The 18,936-nt window shown below is 44.5% G+C and overlaps 1 protein-coding gene across 1 annotated transcript in view; it reads left to right on the top strand.

Annotated features, from left to right (window-relative positions):
• Positions 1-15,237, top strand: part of LOC122816286 (nuclear receptor coactivator 7-like) — a 1,918,671-nt gene extending 1,903,434 nt beyond the window's left edge. The window contains exons 7-8 of the mRNA XM_044089024.1: positions 14,555-14,650; positions 15,094-15,237. Of these exons, the coding sequence (XP_043944959.1) occupies positions 14,555-14,650; positions 15,094-15,237 (240 nt within the window). The remainder of the gene's footprint in view (positions 1-14,554; positions 14,651-15,093) is intronic.
• The last annotated feature ends 3,699 nt before the right edge of the window (positions 15,238-18,936 follow it).

Below are 18,936 nucleotides of genomic sequence, written 5' to 3'. Positions count from 1 at the left end.
AACTCCTGAGATTTTCGAAATTGAGTTTCAGAACCAAAGTCTTCAACACCCCGTTGGGGAAACTTTTTCTTGCTCCAGACCGATGTCAGTAAAAGTTAATAATTGTATTTCTTGTGGGACGCAAATACCTCATAAGGTCTTTCACTCTTACTGTATTCCTTGCCTAAGCCCTGACCACGACGTTACTAGTTGTCGGTTTTGTGCTAGATTCAACAAGCGCACTATTAAACATTGGTTTGATTTTGCTTTACATTATTTTGGCCGAAGGTTTAACTACATAATGCCGTCGGAACAACTGACCGGAATTTATAAAAAACGCAAAGACAAAGAAAAGGACAGACATCCGAGGTCCAAAACTGACGACGAAGCCTCTTCTAGGCCAGTCGCCGGTTCTCAGTGAGGCGCTTTCGCAGCCCCTGACACCCGCTACCTCAGAGTCACAGGCCGTATCCGACAGCCACGTGGAGGCACCAAAGCTTGTGGAACCTCAAGGTATTGGGCCTGCGGAAACTATTCCCTCAGATGGGTCCGGAGCCGCTGAGCAGGCATCGGCTTCTGAGGGTGTTTTCAGACCTTCACAGCTTACTATTAAGTCTACTACAGCAGCCAAGGCGAAGTCAAAAACACCATTAAAGACAAGGAAACAAGTACAGCATTCTCCTGAACAGTCATCCATGCCAAAGAAACAGATGCTTAAAATGGCCAAAGACCTAATTACTTTAATCAGGGGTTCCCATCCCCCTCCTGACAAAAGGCCTAGGCAAGACACTGACTGATTCCTCTGACCAGGTTTCTATTTCCTCTGATTCCTCTTCTGATCAGGGATATTCTCTCCCTCCCTGTGAGGACTCTGATGCAGAAGAGTCTATACCTTCAGCCTCTCCACCTGAGGATTATTCTTTTGGGGAAACCCTGCACACCATGAGGGGGCATTTCCATTGGGAGAGCCAGGATTACTCAGAATCCAAGAAAAGGCTCAGAGACTTTCTTTTATTGCCTCAGCACAGGCCCCTGTGCTTGATATTGTTGATGATGTTTTCTCTGAATCCAGTCTGTCTCCTGATTCTTTACCCCCTGCAAAAGTCTAGTCAGACAGGTACTACAGGGTCCCTGACTCTCATAAATTTCTTTACAAAAACCCTGCTGCAGACCCAGAAACAATTTCTCAGGGACCTAAAGGGGTTAAGGCTTCAACTGCTAAAAACCCTGTCCCCTCTGATAGGGATTCCAGAGCTCTGGATAGATGGGGAAAAAAAGTTTACACTTCTGCTACTTTAACTGTAAGGGCTTTAAATTGCCAGTTTCGCATGCTTAAATATCAACAGTACCTCATGTCATTGTTAAAACAGAAAATGGTTACAAACTCAGAAAGTCCTCACAGTAAGGAAATGCAGGATTTATTGCATGCAGCTGAATAAGTGGGAAATCATACTTTACAATGTGGTTTTGATTCATTAGAGGCTTCTTGTAGAGCCGCAGTTACAGGCTGTGCCATTCGAAGGCATGCTTGGTTGAAAGAACAAAGTTTACCTGAACATGTTAAAGTAAAATTATTGGATGCTCCACTACAGCATGATACTTGTTTGGTGTTGAGGCAGAAGAGGTGTTAATGAAAGTGGAGGGTAAAGCAAAATCAATGCAGACAGTAAAGGATTTCTTACAGGTTCAACCACCTAGGTTTAGCAGAAACTGGCCTTCAAAAAATTGGTCCTTTCCGGTGTCAGACAGGCCACAGAGTCAGATACAGACGCCCAAGAGGCAGATCTCAGCCCCAAGGCTCCTACAGACCTAAACAATGGGGTGCTTCAGCCCCCAAAGGAGGAGAAGACAAATCACAACCTTATAGGAAACAGTCCCAATGACGTCCCTCTACAAATGCCAAGCACTTACCTTTTGGCAGCACCCCTAGGTGGAAAGCTAGCACTTTTCTCAAAAAATTGGCACATAATCACCCAGGACAAATGGGTACTGAACATTGTTTCTCAGGGTTACAGGTTCCACTTTCACACCCTTCCAAAATCAAAAGGTATGCCGGACCTGCCACAGAACCAATGGGCCGAGGCACAAAAACAAATTGCTGCTCTCATGGACATGGGAGCTATTCAAAGAGTACCACAGCAAGAACAGGGACAAGGATTTTACTCAAGACTTTTCCAAGCACCCAGAAAGGACAAAGCCTGGAGACCAGTACTGGACTTGTCAATCCTAAATACTTTCCTGGATGTTCCAAAATTCAAAATGTTAACACTAAAGCAACTTCTGCCCGTGCTGGGCAAGAAGGCTTGGCTAGTTACTTTGGACCTCAAGGAGGCATACCTGCATGTCCCAATCAGACAATCTTGCAGAAGATACCTCAGATTCATAGCTGGCTCAATGCATTACCAATTCTCTGCACTGCCCTTTGGCTTATCTACTGCGCCCAGGGTCTTCACAAAATGCCTGGCACCAGTAATTGCATTTTGCAGACAGAAAGGAATTCAAATATATCCCTACTTGGACGACTGCCTTATTCAAGCAGAGAGCAAGGACATTCTTCTAAAGCATCTGGCATTTGTAAAAAGATTACTAATTTGCCTAGGGTACACAGTAAACGAAAATAAATCAAAACTAGTGCCCTCTCAAGAGATAATATTCCTGGGTGCAAGCTTAAATACAACTGCCCAGATGGCTTATCTCGCGACAGACAAACAAAGGCAACTGACTCATTACTTTCAAATGATGGCAACAAAGACCCATCTTCCTGCAAGTAAAATTCTGCAGGCCCTGGGCTTAATGGCATCCTGCATTCTTCTAATTCCATATGCAACACTGCATATGAGGAAACTACAATGGTATCTAAAAAGTGTTTGGACTCAACATTGCCACAGACTGGAAACAATCATAACTTTAATTCCCTGCCTTCAACAGGAGTTTCGATGGTGGTCCCAGGCCTGTCACCACAACAAGGGACAGCCTTTCACCTTACCCACAGCCAGGCAGACAATAACAACGGATGCATCGGATTATGCCTGGGGGGCACATATGGCAGGAAAATGTATTCAGGGCACGTGGCCCAAGGAACAAATGCATCTTCACATCAATCAAAAAGAGATGCTAGCTGTACAGAATGCCCTGACAGCTTTCAAGGACCTACTACATCCAAGACAACTATTAATAAAGACGGACAATACCACAGTTATGTGGTACATAAACATGCAAGGGGGGCACACATTCCTACCCCCTCGGCAGGCAAGCCATGACTGTGTGGAACACAGCACTGACCTATCAAGTACATCTGCAGGCACAATTCCTGCCAGGAACAAGAAATACACTGGCAGACGAGCTAAGCAGAAATCTCATGGATCCTCACGAATGGAAACTAAATCCACAGGTGTTCAGCATGATAACAAGGAAATGGGGACGCCTAGACATAGATCTTTTTGCCTCCCCTCTCAATTGCCAACTACAGAAATTCTGCACAAGAACTTATCACTCTCAAGCATGGAAAGTGGATGCTGTATCATTCAGCTGGAAAACCCTGACAGAGTATTGCCTTCCCTCCACTGCCTCTTCTTACCAAGGTGCTCCTAAAAGTCAGACAAGAGAGGCCAAAAATGATCCTGATTGCCCCAGACTGGCCACGCCAGCACTGGTACCCAGTCCTAAAGAGCTTGTCTCAAGGCCCAGCCTGGTCTTTGCCTCAAATTCCTCATCTCCTGACTAAACAAAACAATCAGATTCTGCACAGTCAACTCCGAACCTTAAATCTGGAAGCATGGCAGATAATGTAGCCACTCGGACTGCGCCTCTCTCTAAAGCTGTTATGGATGTCGTTTTAGAAGCCTGGAGGCCCAGCACTAGGAAATCTTATGCAGAAAAATGGAAGAGATTCTGTGCTTGGAACCAGGCACAAGGGCTCGAACCACTTGTTCCAAATATACCTCAGATTTTACAATACCTAACTGAGATGCTGGACAAAGGCCTATCCTTCTCATCAGTTAAGATCCATGCCTCTGCCATTTCAGCTCATTACAATACGGAACCTCCTATTTTTTCACATCCTCTACTAAGACAGTACCTCAGAGGGGCAAAAAGCATAAGACCCCCAAGGAGAGCACCATTACCAACTTGGCATCTCAATTTTGTTTTAGAAAAGTTCACACTGCCTCCTTTTGAACCAGCCAGCACAGCTGATATAAAATTCTTATCATGGAAAACTGCTCTGCTCCTAGCAGTAACCTCAGCAAGAAGAGTCTCAGAGTTACAGGCATTAATGGCTGTGGAACCTTTCATCATTTTTCACCAGGACAGGGTTTCTCTTAGGACAAACCCAACATTCATGCCAAAGGTGGTTTCCAGTGTGGCTCTTAACCAAACCATTCATTTACCAACTTTCTACCCAAACCCCCAGAATAAAGGGGAGAGATTTCTGCACGCTTTGGACATACACAGACAGCTACGATTCTACTTGGACAAAACAAAAGCTTTCAGAAAAACTGAGCAACTGTTTATAACCTATGCTGCAGGATCACAAGGAAAGCCTATCACAAAGCAGACAATTTCAAAAAGGATAGGACACTGCAATCGCTTCTGTTATGCACAACATGGCAAATCAGTTCCTAAGGGCATTAGGCCACATTCTACCAGAGCAGCAGCCTTTCTCAGAGGAGTACCAACCAAAGACATTTTAGAAGCTGCAACCTGGAGTTCAGTGCACACTTTCACCAAGCACTACCACTTACCTCTCTACTCTAAATCCAGAGCAGGCTTTGCCACTGCAGTTCTGCAGGGCCTGATAGCCTCTCCTAATCCTATTTAGATCCAGCCGCCCAACCTCAGCTTTGGGATTCAACCAAAGTGTAATGACTGCAGCAGTGAAACACGATGAACATAGTACAGTTGTGTACCTACCATAAATGTAGATGTTCGAGTGCATTCACTGTTGCAGTCCAGGTTACCCACCCACCATCCCCCTTTTTCATTGCTGGGACTTCTCTGTACTTCTCAACTCTATATAACCTATGTGTGGTGTATTTGGTTGTAGATGAAGGAAATGTTTATATTAGTACATGCATGCTTTTTGGCATAATTTATTCTTTTCAGCCTTCCTATCTGGGGGCACCTGACATGTGGGGCAAGAAAAACTGAAGAAAATGGCGTTGGTTGCATCTTTTATACCCCTGGCGCACTGACGTCAGGGAAGAGACGACAGCAACCGACGCCGGACCTAGACTTTGGAACTCTGGCCGACTGCGGGTAGCCTGCCAGCAGGATAACCCAAGTGTAATGACTGCAACAGTGAATACAGTCAGACATCTTCATTTATGGTAGGTACGCAACTGTACTTTCTGTTAGTCACCATGGAAAGCCTCTGCTTGACCACATTACAGCCCACTCCACCAGGCATGGGCAACTACCATTGCTTTCTTCAAAGGAGTGCCCACTCAAACATTCGTAGAGGCATCTATCTGGAGTTCTGTTCACACCTTCACAAATCACTACAACTTAAATCAGACATCTGGGGCCAAGGTAGTGTTTGCCTCTGCCATACTAAAAAAATATTGTTTCCTAAAAACACAAACCTCAGAACTGCTTTGGGAATCTTCCCAAGGATTAGTACTGCGACATCAACTATGAAGAACGTAGTACAGTACTTAATGTAATTATAGATGTTAGAGTAGGTCAATGTTGCAGTACACGTTCCCTCCCTCCTACCCCTCATCTAAGTAGAGACCTTGTCTCCTCCTGCTTCTTATTCTCTTTTTGGCTCATCCCAACCCTCCCCCTTTGTTTATCCCCTTTGCATTCGCTACCAAGAACAGGCAGTTGGGGAGGTCATGCTGTCCTCTGGCATCAAACTGCTTTTCCCAGCTTAGGAAGACCTGAAGGTGGCACTGGTGGATGCCTTTCTTATACCCCGATGTCCGTACCCTGGTCATAAAATGTCCGTTTGCTTGGAATAATGCTAAGACTCTGGAAATTGGGCTTTTGCATGGCAGGAAGCCCCAAGCATTAGTACTGCAACATTGATCTACTCGAACATCTGCAATTATGATAAGTGGGACTGAACTGTACTTTCTCCCTCTTTTGGAAATGGCCAGGAGCAGCTACCACAAGCTTCCTCTCAGACTGGATCTACTCACTCAAAAACAGGGGCGTGTTTGAAGTTGACTGATGTTGTGGTGTATCAATCTACTGCCTGGATGGTAGGGTCTTAATTCATATTAGACATATATTTTCTGAGGACATGCAGCAGGTCTGCTCTAAGGAAATGATATAATAGTACATGGAAAATGTTTTCTTTGTAGTTGGTGAAACAGCATAACCAGCACCCATTCAAGGGTAGTTATTTTCTGGTTTTTGCAATACTACTGCCCTATGGCCTTTCTTATTCCAATATCAAGGTTCATTTTTCAGCCATTCCAGCATGTCTGCTCATGGATCCTCCTCTTTTAGTTCAGTCTTGGGTTTTGCAGTAGAGGCCTCTAGGTGTACCAGTGAACCCTCCTTGGGATCTTAATTTTGTGTTAGAGAAGCCAACAGTTGCTCAGTTTGAACCAGTTAACCTGTCTGACTTGATTTTCTAAGGCTGCTGCAGTAGTGATCATTCAAACATCTACTGTTATGGTAAGCTTGGTTGCACAGCTGTACTTTCCTCCTCCAGAGAAGGGAAGATACGGCCATTAGCTGCTCACCCCATCTTCCTTGTATATTGTTTAGTATCTATGTTCAGTGTTTGAATCTGTGGTGTTCATCGTGCATACAGCTGCAGTCATAACAGTGGGTTCTCCTGCCGTCAGGCGGGTCCTCGGTCGGCCGAATTCCAAAGTCTAGGTCCGGCGTCGGTTGTCGTTGCTTCTTCCCTGACGTCAGTGCGACAGGGGTATAAAAGAACCAGCCAACGCCATTTTCTTCGGTCTTTCTTGCCGCGCGGTGCCCGAAGCAGAAGCAGTTCGCAAGTGCCGGTCGGCCAGCTCCTGAAATTACGAAAATTTTGCAACCGAAGTCTTCTTGAAAGCTAAGTACCCCGTTGGGGAAACTTTTCTTGCCTCAGACCGATGTCAGACAAAGTTAATAATTGTATTTCATGTGGGAAGTAAATACCGCATAAGGATTTTCATTCCCTCTGCATTCCTTGCTTAGGCCCAGACCACGACGTCTCGGTCTGTCGTTTTTGTGCTACTTTCAACAAACGCACCATTAAGCGTCGGGCAGAGTTCGCCCAGCACTATTTTGGTAAAAAATTTAACTACATTATGTCGTCGGATACTCCGACTCCAGTTTTGTCTAAAAAACGCAAAGATAAGGACCGACACACGAGGTCCGCGGCTTCTACTGACACCACGCCAAAGCCGACTACAGGTGGTCCGGTTCTCAGCGAGGCGCCTACGCAGCCCCTGCCTACCGACGACACTTCATTGGCGGTGTCTACTGTGCCCGAGGTCGCGGGCTCCTCGGCCCACACCCCGACTACAGATACCGAAGCCACTCCTGGTGGTGAAACTCAAAATGTAGACAGGTCTGCCTCCTCTCAAGGTGTCTTCAGACCTTCCTCTTCTTTTTCTATCATGGCTTTCACTAAGTCTAAAGCAGCCATGCATTCTAAGAGACCAGCTACACAGGGCCCTTCTCCAGGCCCCATGTTTAAGAAGCAGATGCTTAAAATGGCTGAGGATTTAATTACTCTTATCAGGGGTTCTCAACCTCCCCCGGACAAAAGGCCCTGAGTGGAGGAAGAATCTCCCTCCTCTGACCAGGCCTCCATTATTTCAGAGCACTCTGATGAACAGGAACATTCTTACTCCCCTTTTGAAGATTCTGATGCAGAGGAGTCCATTCCCTCTGTTTCCCCCCCCGAGGATTACTCATTTGGGGAAACCTTGCATACCTTGAGGGAACACTTCCACTGGGAAGGCCAAGAGTACTCAGACTCCAAGAAAAGGCTTAGGGATTTTCTCTTGCTACCTCAGCACAGGCCTCTGGCTATACCTCCCGCCTTAGACATACTAGATGATGTGTATTCGGAGGCCTGCCTTAACCCAGACTCTTTACCTCCAAGAAAAGGCTTAGGGATTTTCTCTTGCTACCTCAGCACAGGCCTCTGGCTATACCTCCCGCCTTAGACATACTAGATGATGTGTATTCGGAGGCCTGCCTTAACCCAGACTCTTTACCTCCAGCCCCAGTCAAGCCTGACAGGTACTACCAGGTTCCTGACTCACACCAATTTTTATACAAAAGCCATGCGGCTGCCCAGAAACTATTTCACAGGGCCCCAAGGGAATTGGCCTCCACTGCTAAAAATCCATTACCTTCCGAGAGAGATTCCAGATCTTTAGAAAGGTGGGGAAAAAAGGTATATACCTCGGCCACCTTAACCATGAGGACATTAAACTGCCAGTTCCATATGTTAAAGTACCAACAGTTTCTGTTATCACAGTTGAGAAGCAAAATGTCACAACCTGAACAACCAGACTTGAAGGAGTTGCAGGATGTTCATCGTGCATACAGCTGCAGTCATAACAGATGGGTTCTCCTGCCGTCAGGCGGGTCCTTGCTAGGCTGAATTCCAAAGTCTAGGTCCGGCGTCGGTTGTCGTCGCTTCTTCCCTGACGTCAGTGCGACAGGGGTATAAAAGAACCAGCCAACGCCATTTTCTTCAGTCTTTCTTGCCGCGCGGTGCCCGAAGCAGAAGCAGTTCGCAAGTGCCAGTCGGCCAGCTCCTGAAATTACGAAAATTTTGCAACCAAAGTCTTCTTGAAAGCTAAGTTCCCCATTGGGGAAACTTTTCTTGCCTCAGACCGATGTCAGACAAAGTTAATAATTGTATTTCATGTGGGAAGCAAATACCGCATAAGGATTTTCATTCCCTCTGTATTCCTTGTTTAGGCCCAGACCACGACGTCTCGGTCTGTCGTTTTTGTGCTACATTCAACCAACGCACCATTAAGCATTGGGCGGAGTTCGCCCAGCATTATTTTGGCAAAAAATTTAACTATATTATGTCGTCGGATACTCCGACTCCAGTTTTGTCTAAAAAGCGCAAAGATAAGGACCGACACACAAGGTCCGTGGCCTCTACCGACACCACGCCAAAGCCGACTACAGGTGGTCCGGTTCTCAGCGAGCCCTCGCAGCCCTGACTACCGATGACACTTCATTGGCGGTGTCTTCTGTGCCCGAGGTCGCAGGCTCCTCGGCCCACACCCCGATTACAGATACCGAAGCCACTCTTGGTGGTGAATCTCAAAATGTAGACAGGTCTGCCTCCTCTCAAGGTGTCTTCAGACCTTCCTCTTCTTTTTCCATCAAGGCTTTCACTAAGTCTAAAGCAGCCATGCATTCTAAGAGACAAGCTACACAGGGCTCATCTCCAGGCCCCATGCCTAAAAAACAGATGCTTAAAATGGCTGAGGATTTAATTACTCTTATCAGGGGTTCTCAACCCCCCCCCGGACAAAAGGCCCAGAGTGGAGGAAGAATCCCCCTCCTCTGACCAGGCCTCCATTATATCAGAGCACTCTGATGAACAGGAACATTCGTACTGCCCTTTTGAAGATTCTGATGCAGAGGAGCCCATTCCCTCTGTATCCCCCCAGAGGATTACTCATTTGGGGAAACCTTGCATACCTTAAGGGAACACTTCCACTGGGAAGGCCAAGAGTACTCAGATTCCAAGAAAAGGCTTAGGGAATTTCTCTTGCTACCTCAGCACAGGCCTCTGGCTATACCTCCTGTCTTGGACATACTAGATGATGTGTACTCGGAGGCCTGCCTTAACCCGGATTCTTTACCTCCAGCCCCAGTCAAGCCTGACAGGTACTACCGGGTTCCTGACTCGCACCAATTTCTATACAAAAGCCATGCTGCTGACCCAGAAACTATCTCACAGGGCCCCAAGGGAATTAAGGCCTCCACTGCTAAAAATCCATTACCTTCCGAGAGATTCCAGATCCTTAGAAAGGTGGGGAAAAAAGGTATATACCTCAGCCACCTTAACCATGAGGGCATTAAACTGCCAGTTCCATATGCTAAAGTAACAACAGTTTCTGTTATCACAATTGAGAAGTAAAATGTCACAACCTGAACAACCAGACTTGAAGGAGTTGCAGGATTTGATGCATAGTGCAGAACAAGTGGGTAAACATACCTTGCAATGTGGTTTTGATGCTCTAGAGGCCTCATGTAGAGCTGCTGTTACAGGATCAGTCATACGTAGACATGCCTGGCTCAAGGAACAAACCTTACCAGATCATGTCAAAGCTAAATTACTAGATGCCCCTCTACAAAAGGATGTATTATTTGGTGCTAATGCTGAGGAGGTTTTAAAGAAAATGGAGGAAAAGGCTAAATCAATGCAAACAGTGAAAGATTTTCTACAGGTACAACCCCCACGTTTCAGTAGAAATTGGCCTTCCAAAAATTGGTCCTTTCCAGCCACGGACAGACCCCAAAGAGGTAGATACAGACGCCCAAGGGGCAGAGGGCAATCCCAAGGATCGTATAGAGGCAGACAATGGCAAGCTCCTACACAAAGAGGTGGTGAGGATAGTTCGCAGCCATTCAGAAAACAAGCCCAATGACTTTCCCCTTTGCATGCCAAGCAAGGCTCAAATGGCAGCACCCTTAGGCGGAAAACTGGCATTATTTTCAAAAAATTGGCATATTGTCACAAAAGACAAATGGATCCTGGACATTATAAACAGAGGCTACAGATTCCATTTTCACACCCTTCCAAAAATGAGAGGCATGCCAAACCTGCCACACAATCAAAGGGCAGAGGCACAAAGACAAATTTCAGATCTCTTAGACATGAAAGCTATTCAAGAGGTACCTACTCACGAACAAGGTCAAGGTTTTTATTCCAGACTATTCCTGGTACCAAGGAAGGGAAAAGATTGGAGACATATTTTGGACCTATCCATCCTAAACTCATTTTTACTCATACCAAAATTCAAGATGCTCACTTTACAGCAGCTTCTTCCCATGCTGGGCAAGGAGTCTTGGCTGGTAACATTGGACCTCAAGGAGGCATACCTGCATGTCCCAATCAGACAGAATTGCAGAAGATACCTCAGATTTTTTGCAGGTTCAACCCATTATCAATTCTCTGCATTGCCCTTTGGCTTATCTACTGCGCCCAGAGTATTCACGAAATGCCTGGCATCAGTAATTGCCTACTGCAGACTTCAAGGGATACAAATATACCCCTATTTGGATGACTGCCTGATCCAAGCGGACAGCAAGCACATACTTCTGAAACATCTGGGTTATGTAATAATGTTGTTGAATTCTCTGGGATACACAGTCAACCAGAAGAAAATAATTTTCCTGGGTGCCAACTTGTCACAAACACCCAGATGGCCTACCTCACGCCAGAGAAACAGGGACAACTAACTCAGTACTTCAGAACAGTAGCAAATTTCACCAGGCTGACTGCAAGGAAAATCCTGCAGGCTCTGGGATTCATGGCATCTTGCATCTTACTAATTCCATGTGCAAAGCTGCATATGAGGAAACTTCAATGGTACCAGAAAAACCTATGGTCTCAACACAGCCACAGTTTGGAAACAATAATACCACTAATTCCATGTCTTCAAAAGGAATTTCTGTGGTGGGCTCAAGCATGCCAAACAAACACAGGTCTCCCATTCAGCAAGCCTCAAGCAAATCAAGTCATCACAACAGACGCCTCTGACTACGCCTGGGGGGACGCACATGACAGATCGGTGCATTCAGGGCAAATGGTCCCAAAAAGAAAAGCACCTTCACATCAATCAAAAGGAAATGCTAGCAGTAATGAATGCTATTATAGCTTTCAAAGACCTTCTGCATCCAGGTCAACTATTGATAAGGACAGACAACACCACAGTAATGTGGTACATAAACAAACAGGGAGGAACCCATTCATACCCCCTATGCAGGCTGGCCATGTCACTTTGGAACATGGCTCTGGACTTACAAATTGAACTTCAAGCACAGTACTTGCCAGGCAAGGAAAACACGCTGGCAGACAACCTAAGCAGAAATATGACAGATCCACACGAATGGAAGTTGCATCCTCAAGTTTTTACAGAGATAATTCAAGCATGGGGAAGGCCAGACATAGATCTCTTTGCCTCCCACAAAAATCACCAATTGACAAAGTTCTGCTCAAGTACTTTTCATCCACAGGCCTGGAGAGTGGACGCTCTCTCTTTCAGTTGGACAACAATGACAGTTTATGCCTTTCCACCTCTTCCTCTGCTGCCCAAAGTTCTATTAAAAACCAGAGCAGACAGACCAAAGGTGATTCTTATTGCTCCAGACTGGCCAAGACAGCACTGGTACCCACTCCTGAGGAGCCTGACGCATTCCCCACCATGGACCCTACCTCTAATGCCTCTTCTTCTGACTCGGCACAGCTTCAAAACTCTTCACAGTCAGCTGAAAACACTCAATCTAGCCGCATGGAAGATTCCTTAACTTCACAACAGACCCTACTCTCCAAGGAGGTGCAGGATGTCATTTTGGAGGCCAGAAGGCCGTCTACTAGAAAAGCTTACGCTGCAAAATGGAAACGGTTTTGTGCCTGGAATGAGAAAAAGGGCCAGAATACTGGAAAACTGAATTTACCTCAAATATTACAGTATCTAACTGAGCTGCTAAGCAGTGGACTTTCATTCTCCTCCATCAAAATCCATGCCTCAGCCATTTCTGCAGAATACAACACTGATCCACCTTTATTCTCTCACCCCCTCTTAAGACAGTTCCTCAGAGGGGCTAAGAATATAAAACCCCCAAGGAAACAACCAATACCTGCTTGGGACCTCAATTTCATTCTAGAAAAGCTGACCTTGCCTCCTTTTGAGCCAGCTGCCTCAACAGATTTGCAATATTTGTCCTGGAAAACAGCCTTCCTTCTGGCTATTACCTCAGCTCACAGGGTATCCGAACTACAAGCCCTCATGGCTGTGCAACCTTTCATCATTTTCCATCAGGACAGAGTTTCCTTACGAACCAACCCGTCCTTTATGCCAAAGGTGGTATCCAGGGTAGCTTTGAATCAGGCTATCCACTTACCTACCTTTTACCCTAATCCTCAAAACAATGGGGAGAGACTACTACAATCCTTGGACATCCTCAGACAGCTGCGCTATTATTTGGACAGAACAAAGCCTTTCAGAAAATCAGAACAACTCTTTGTGTCCTATGCTATAGGAGCTCAAGGGAAGCCAATTTCCAAACCGACAATCTCAAAATGGATAGCCCACTGCATACGCCTTTGTTACTCTTTTCATGGTAAAACTGTCCCTGCAGGCATCAGATCTCACTCCACAAGGGCCACAGCTACCTCTGCAGCTTTCCTCAGAGGAGTTCCTACCAAAGATATTTTGGAAGCAGCCACTTGGAGTTCTGTGCATACCTTCTCCAAGCACTACCACCTACCATTATACTCCAAAACTAGAGCAGGCTTTGCCACTGCAGTCTTGCAGGGCATCCTGGCTCCTCCTAGTTCCACCTAGTGCCTACCACCCCTTTTTTAGCTTTGGGATTCTACCCATCTGTTATGACTGCAGCTGTGTGCACGATGAACATAGTACAGTTTTGTACCTACCATAAATGTAGATGTTCGAGTGCTAATACAGCTGCAGTCCAGGTTTCCCTCCCTCCTTCCTCTCTTGGGACAGGCCTATTGGCTAACACCTCCTCATACAACCTGATTGGGGTATTCATTTATGGTGTATTTGCTTGCAACTACTGTATTTTGATTATATTGCATTGCATTATTACATAAATTTATGTATTACCTTCCTTCTGGGGGCACCTGACATCTGGGGCAAGAAAAACTGAAGAAAATGGCGTCGGCTGGTTCTTTTATACCCCTGTCGCACTGACGCCAGGGAAGAAGCGACGACAACCGACGCTGGACCTAGACTTTGGAATTCGGCCGACCGAGGACCCGCCTGACGGCAGGAGAATCCATCTGTTATGACTGCAGCTGTATTAGCACTCGAACATCTACATTTATGGTAGGTACAAAACTGTACTTTACTTGTGATGTATGCTGGTGTGAAATGTATACTGGCAAGGTGTCAATGTGAAAAATGTGTGGGAAGACATTTACTTCTGTTCTTTTGTCATGCACGGTTGTTCTTGTTTGCATTGATTTTATTGTACTATATAGTACAAGTACAAAAATAATTTGGCACTGGAGGGTTTGAACACTGCATTAAAAAAAATGAACGGATGCTTGTTGCAGTTTGCTACTGCAGTAGGTTAACATGGAGTGAGTGACCTTTAACATTGGCAGTTCCCCTGCAGGTGCAGTTTTTTGTTGGCATATGTGGAGAGCAAGGCCCCTCCAAAAGGTTTTTCTTACTTAGTCTGGTATATTTATTACTGTAAATTTGTTTTTATGATAGATAAAATAAAAGGCGGTGTGTAAAGCAAGTGCAATGGTTTGGTGAACAAATTAGCTTGTATTTGGTGGGAGAGTATTCACTTTATTTCTGCTTTGCAGGCCGCTGTGTGCTGCCTAGTTATGACTTTGTGGTTTTAAGGAAGCATAACTTTTATTCATTTATTTTTGCAGACACTTTATGTGCCAGATACCGACTATAATCTTATTACACATCCAGCAAATATGGCTAGTCCCCTCTCTTCTGATGCAGACTACGATAAACTCTCTGTAAGTAATCCAGTTTTTAAACTTTTTTTGTTTTTTTCATTTCTTCTTAAAATGTATAATTTAAGTAACCTATTGGATCCCTACACTTCGAAGTGTGTCTTACACAAACTGATGAAAGTGCGTGTCTATGTGCCTGTGTATTTTGGGATGGGGGAGGGGAGGCATTGTGTAGAAATAGTCCAAATGCGTGTTTGTGGTACAGTACAGTACGGAACAGCAGACTACTGAGTGCTACCTTTGCAGCAGTGAACATCTGTATCTCTATCCCAGTCACCTTGTTATGGCCATGATGACGTTTTGAATCCAGACTTGAAATTCAGGCGTCATCACAGCAATAAGATGTGTATGATGAAGTATGGATACATTTAGTTTAGTTACATTATTAGTTATTTACAGTTACAAACTTGATAATTGATCTGTAAAAATAATTTTTCCACTGTCAGAACTTTGTGTGCCTTAAAGGGCTGTGGAACACCAGAGCCCTACTAGTGGTGAAAGCACAGTATCTAATGACTCATGCACTTACCTACAATTACTTCAGTCATATCGCTCATAAATGCAGATGTTTACAGTTTATTTTAGATTAATACTAAGGATGTAGCAGTTTTCCACAAAGTACTGTTCAAAAACATTGCAGTATTTCAGTTTCCCTTAAATCTGTTATGATGCTCTTGGTAGGGGGCTGTGTTAAATTGATGTGAGGTAAATGGGCAGGGAGTAGTGGCTGTTGGTTCTTAAATGTGACATTTATTAAGTAGTACTAGAGAGGAGCACATAAGGGAGTCATTATTGAGTCCTATGCAGAAGAAAAAGCGAAGTACACTTGTGTAAGTAAACTTAACATAACAGCAGATGTGCGAATGATCATGGCTGCAGTAGCCTTGTCTATGTGGGTTATATCCTGCAAAGTGTATACCATACAGGCAGCTTCCAAAGCTTCAGGGCACCTTCCATGTGCTCATACCGTCAGGCAGTTCAAGCCGAGCTGACTAAAAGACACATTTTGGTTCCAAGCCCTTCAGAGCTTTCCTACCAACAGAGAGAGAGAGGGAGAGAGGCTGAGTTTTTAAAAGACAGTGGTAGGAACAACGAAAAGTAAAACACATCAAAAACAAGGGAGATGGAGGGAGGGAGTGGGTACTGCAGCAGTGATTATTCGAGCATTGCTGTTATTCTGAGTTTACTTACACAAATGTATTACATTCATCAAATTGATCACTGCTGCAGTAACCTCATCTATATGGGTAGAGTACAGTAGCTTACTACATTTGGGAAGAGGAAGGGCAAGAGTCCAGGAGACCTTGGGAATTGTCGTAGCAAATCCCGAACTAAACCTACAGAAACCAAGCATATGATGCTTTGTAAAGGTATATATAGAGGACCACATAGCAGCTTCTAGAACCCAACCCTTTCCAAAAAGCCATAGATGAAACCAAGGGCATGGTAGAGTGGGCCTTGACCCTGCCTGGAATGATTTTACTTTGGTGCCATATAACAAAAGGTAATGGCCATAGGCAACCATTTGGAAATGATCTGTTTTGATACAGATTGTTCCTTCTTACCTTTACAAGAAATGTACAATTGATCTAAATTGTTTAGTTCTGTCAAGATAGTACCTGAGCTGTCTGTAGACATCTAAAGTATGGAATATCCCTTTTCCCTCATTTTTAAGTTCAGGAAGGAAAAGTGGGAGATTGATAGTTTGGCTTAAGTAAACTAGTGTACCACTTTAGGTATAAAATATATTAGTTCTCCAAAAAAACCTGTCCCTGTGGAAAATGAGAGATGGGTTTTACTCACATAAGAGCTTAAAACTTGGGTATTGTTCTTGCAGAGGTCCGAGTAATCAAAAAATGTTTTCTGTGTTGAAAACCTCAAGTCAGTCAGGTTTAGCTGTTTCCAGTGGAGCAAGTGTTGGTGTCACTAACACACAAAAATATCCCAAGGGGGGAGCACTGGTTTACTTGGAGACATTTTGTACAAATCCCCATTCAGAACAGAACATTTTGACATGAGACTGCATTGAAACGTGAGGATCCATGGGCAGACATGCTGAAATGGATAACAGTAACTCTCGTAAATATTGTAAACAACCAGAGAACAATTAGCTCTGAATGGATGCTGGTGATGTTATTGGTACCAACTAGAAAATCTTTCCAATTTGCCAAATACATGATTTTCTAGTAATAGGCTTTTTTTGCCACCATTAGTACCTGCTGCAAGTCCCCAGTTAACAGGTATCTAAAAGGGATTAAGATCCTATCATGCAAGCAGTCAGTTGAAGTTGATTGATATCTGGGTGTATCAAGCACCCCTGTTTTTGTGTGATGAGATCCATTCTGGGAGGAAGTTTGTGGTAATTGCTATTAGCCATTTTCAAAAGAAGGGAAGACAAGCTGTTGCCTGGGCCAGAAGGGAGTCATCACATTGATCTTGGGAGATTCTATCTGAATCTTCAGAAGTACCCTGGGTATTAATGGAAAAGGAAAAAAGCATGCAGGAACATTCCTGTCTGAGGAAAAGAAACCTCATCCGTCTTCCGGGTCTTCTTGCAAGGAGTCCTGGAACAGAATCTTACCAGTTATTTTTCAAAAGAGGAGGTAAAGAGGTCTACTAGAAGATCTCCCCACAGATGGATCAATCTTGGAAATCCCATGATCTTGCGATTGCCCTGCTCAGTTTTGCTCTAATGGAATATAGGATGCCTGGAGAGTGAGATTGTGATGTGAAGCTGTATCCCAGGCTAATATGGCTAGTCTGCAAAGGTATACAACCTGATTCCCTCCTACATGTCGATGTACCACATGACTGGGGTATTGTCTGTAACAACTTAGGCGGTAGTCTACTTAACACCGAAAGTGTGATAAGAGACCTTGGGACACAGGTGGACATTAGTCTCTCCTTTGATAATCACATCACCACAGTAGTCAGGAAATCCTTCTACGTGGCATACCTAATCACAAAAGGTTTCTCATTCAGGAAAAAAGAGGTCATTGTTCCCCTCTACTCATCACTCATTAGACCCATTATAGAGTACAACGCCCCTTTTGGTATGTACCTCACAAGACATCTACAACAACTGGAAAGGCCACAGAAATACCTCACAAAGAGGATTACCGGCCTCAAACAGATGCCCTACGCAGACCGTCTCAGAAAACTCCAGCTTTACTTCGTCGCATATCGCCTACTCAGAGGCGATCTCTGCCTAACATACAAAGCTATGTCAAACCCTGAGCTGTTGGACATGTTCCACTTAAAGAAATCCCAATCCCTCCGAGCTACACACTCTAGGGACCTAAACCTTGTCACCACAATAAACAGAACATGCTGGAGGGATAGATTCCTGTCTCAGAGACTTCCCATACTCTGGCACAAACTACCTATCTATTTCAAACAAAGCTCCTCATTTGCACTCTTCAAGAAAAATCTTGATGATTGGATGGGAGATAGGAAATTCACCCCGGGGATCACTTCTGTGGCTCTGCTTGACAGGGGCATAGGAAAGTAATTTTCTTGGGTGGCAAAAGTCAGGGTACTATTTGGCTAGGCTTATATAGGCCCTAGGGCCAATAGCCTAGTACCTACCTACAGGGGTGTAGACAGAGATTTACATTTTGTACTCAAACCTAATGTTGCTTCCCCCACTACCCACTTGTCATTTTAAAAATGTACTCAGCCCTCAACATGCTACCCCCAGATACATATGAAGAAGCACATTATTTTCAACTGTTACAATTTATTTCCATAACAAGCTAGTTTTAGAGCTGTATTCCTTTTGCACAAGAATTCTTTGTGTACCGCTATACTGTGAATATTAATTTGCATAGTTCTAAACATTCTGTGCTTTTTGAGTGTTGACATTTGCAAGAGATGCTCAGAAAAAATTTTACTCATTTCAGTACACTGAGTATGCCTAGCTACACCCTTGCCTACCTATGAAGCTATGAACTTGAAGAGGTCCTTGGGACCAGAGATGATTCATAGAGTTAATTGCCTTGATCAGGGCAAGTATTATTTTGATATCTTCCTGAAACTGCTCCCAAAGCAAAGTCTAAGGCTTCTGTAGTGACTGACTGCTTTGAAAACAGGGAGGGAAAAGGGTAGACTTAGATTTAAGGATATCTTTCATCTCCACCAAGCGGTTTCTCCTCTGACAGATTCCAGCGATGGGATTTGAAAAGACAAAAGGCGTTGGTGCTTGGACCAGAGAGACTTTAGATACCACTGTATCTGTCTTACTTTGAGTATTGCCAAGGGTATCATGAAAATCCAAGAAGCCATAAGAC

Source organism: Protopterus annectens, chromosome 1.part1, assembly GCF_019279795.1.
Source record: "Protopterus annectens isolate FY-2018-M chromosome 1.part1, PAN1.0, whole genome shotgun sequence".
Classification (NCBI taxonomy): Eukaryota; Metazoa; Chordata; order Ceratodontiformes; family Protopteridae; genus Protopterus; species Protopterus annectens.
This window is presented reverse-complemented; position numbering and strand designations above follow the sequence as displayed.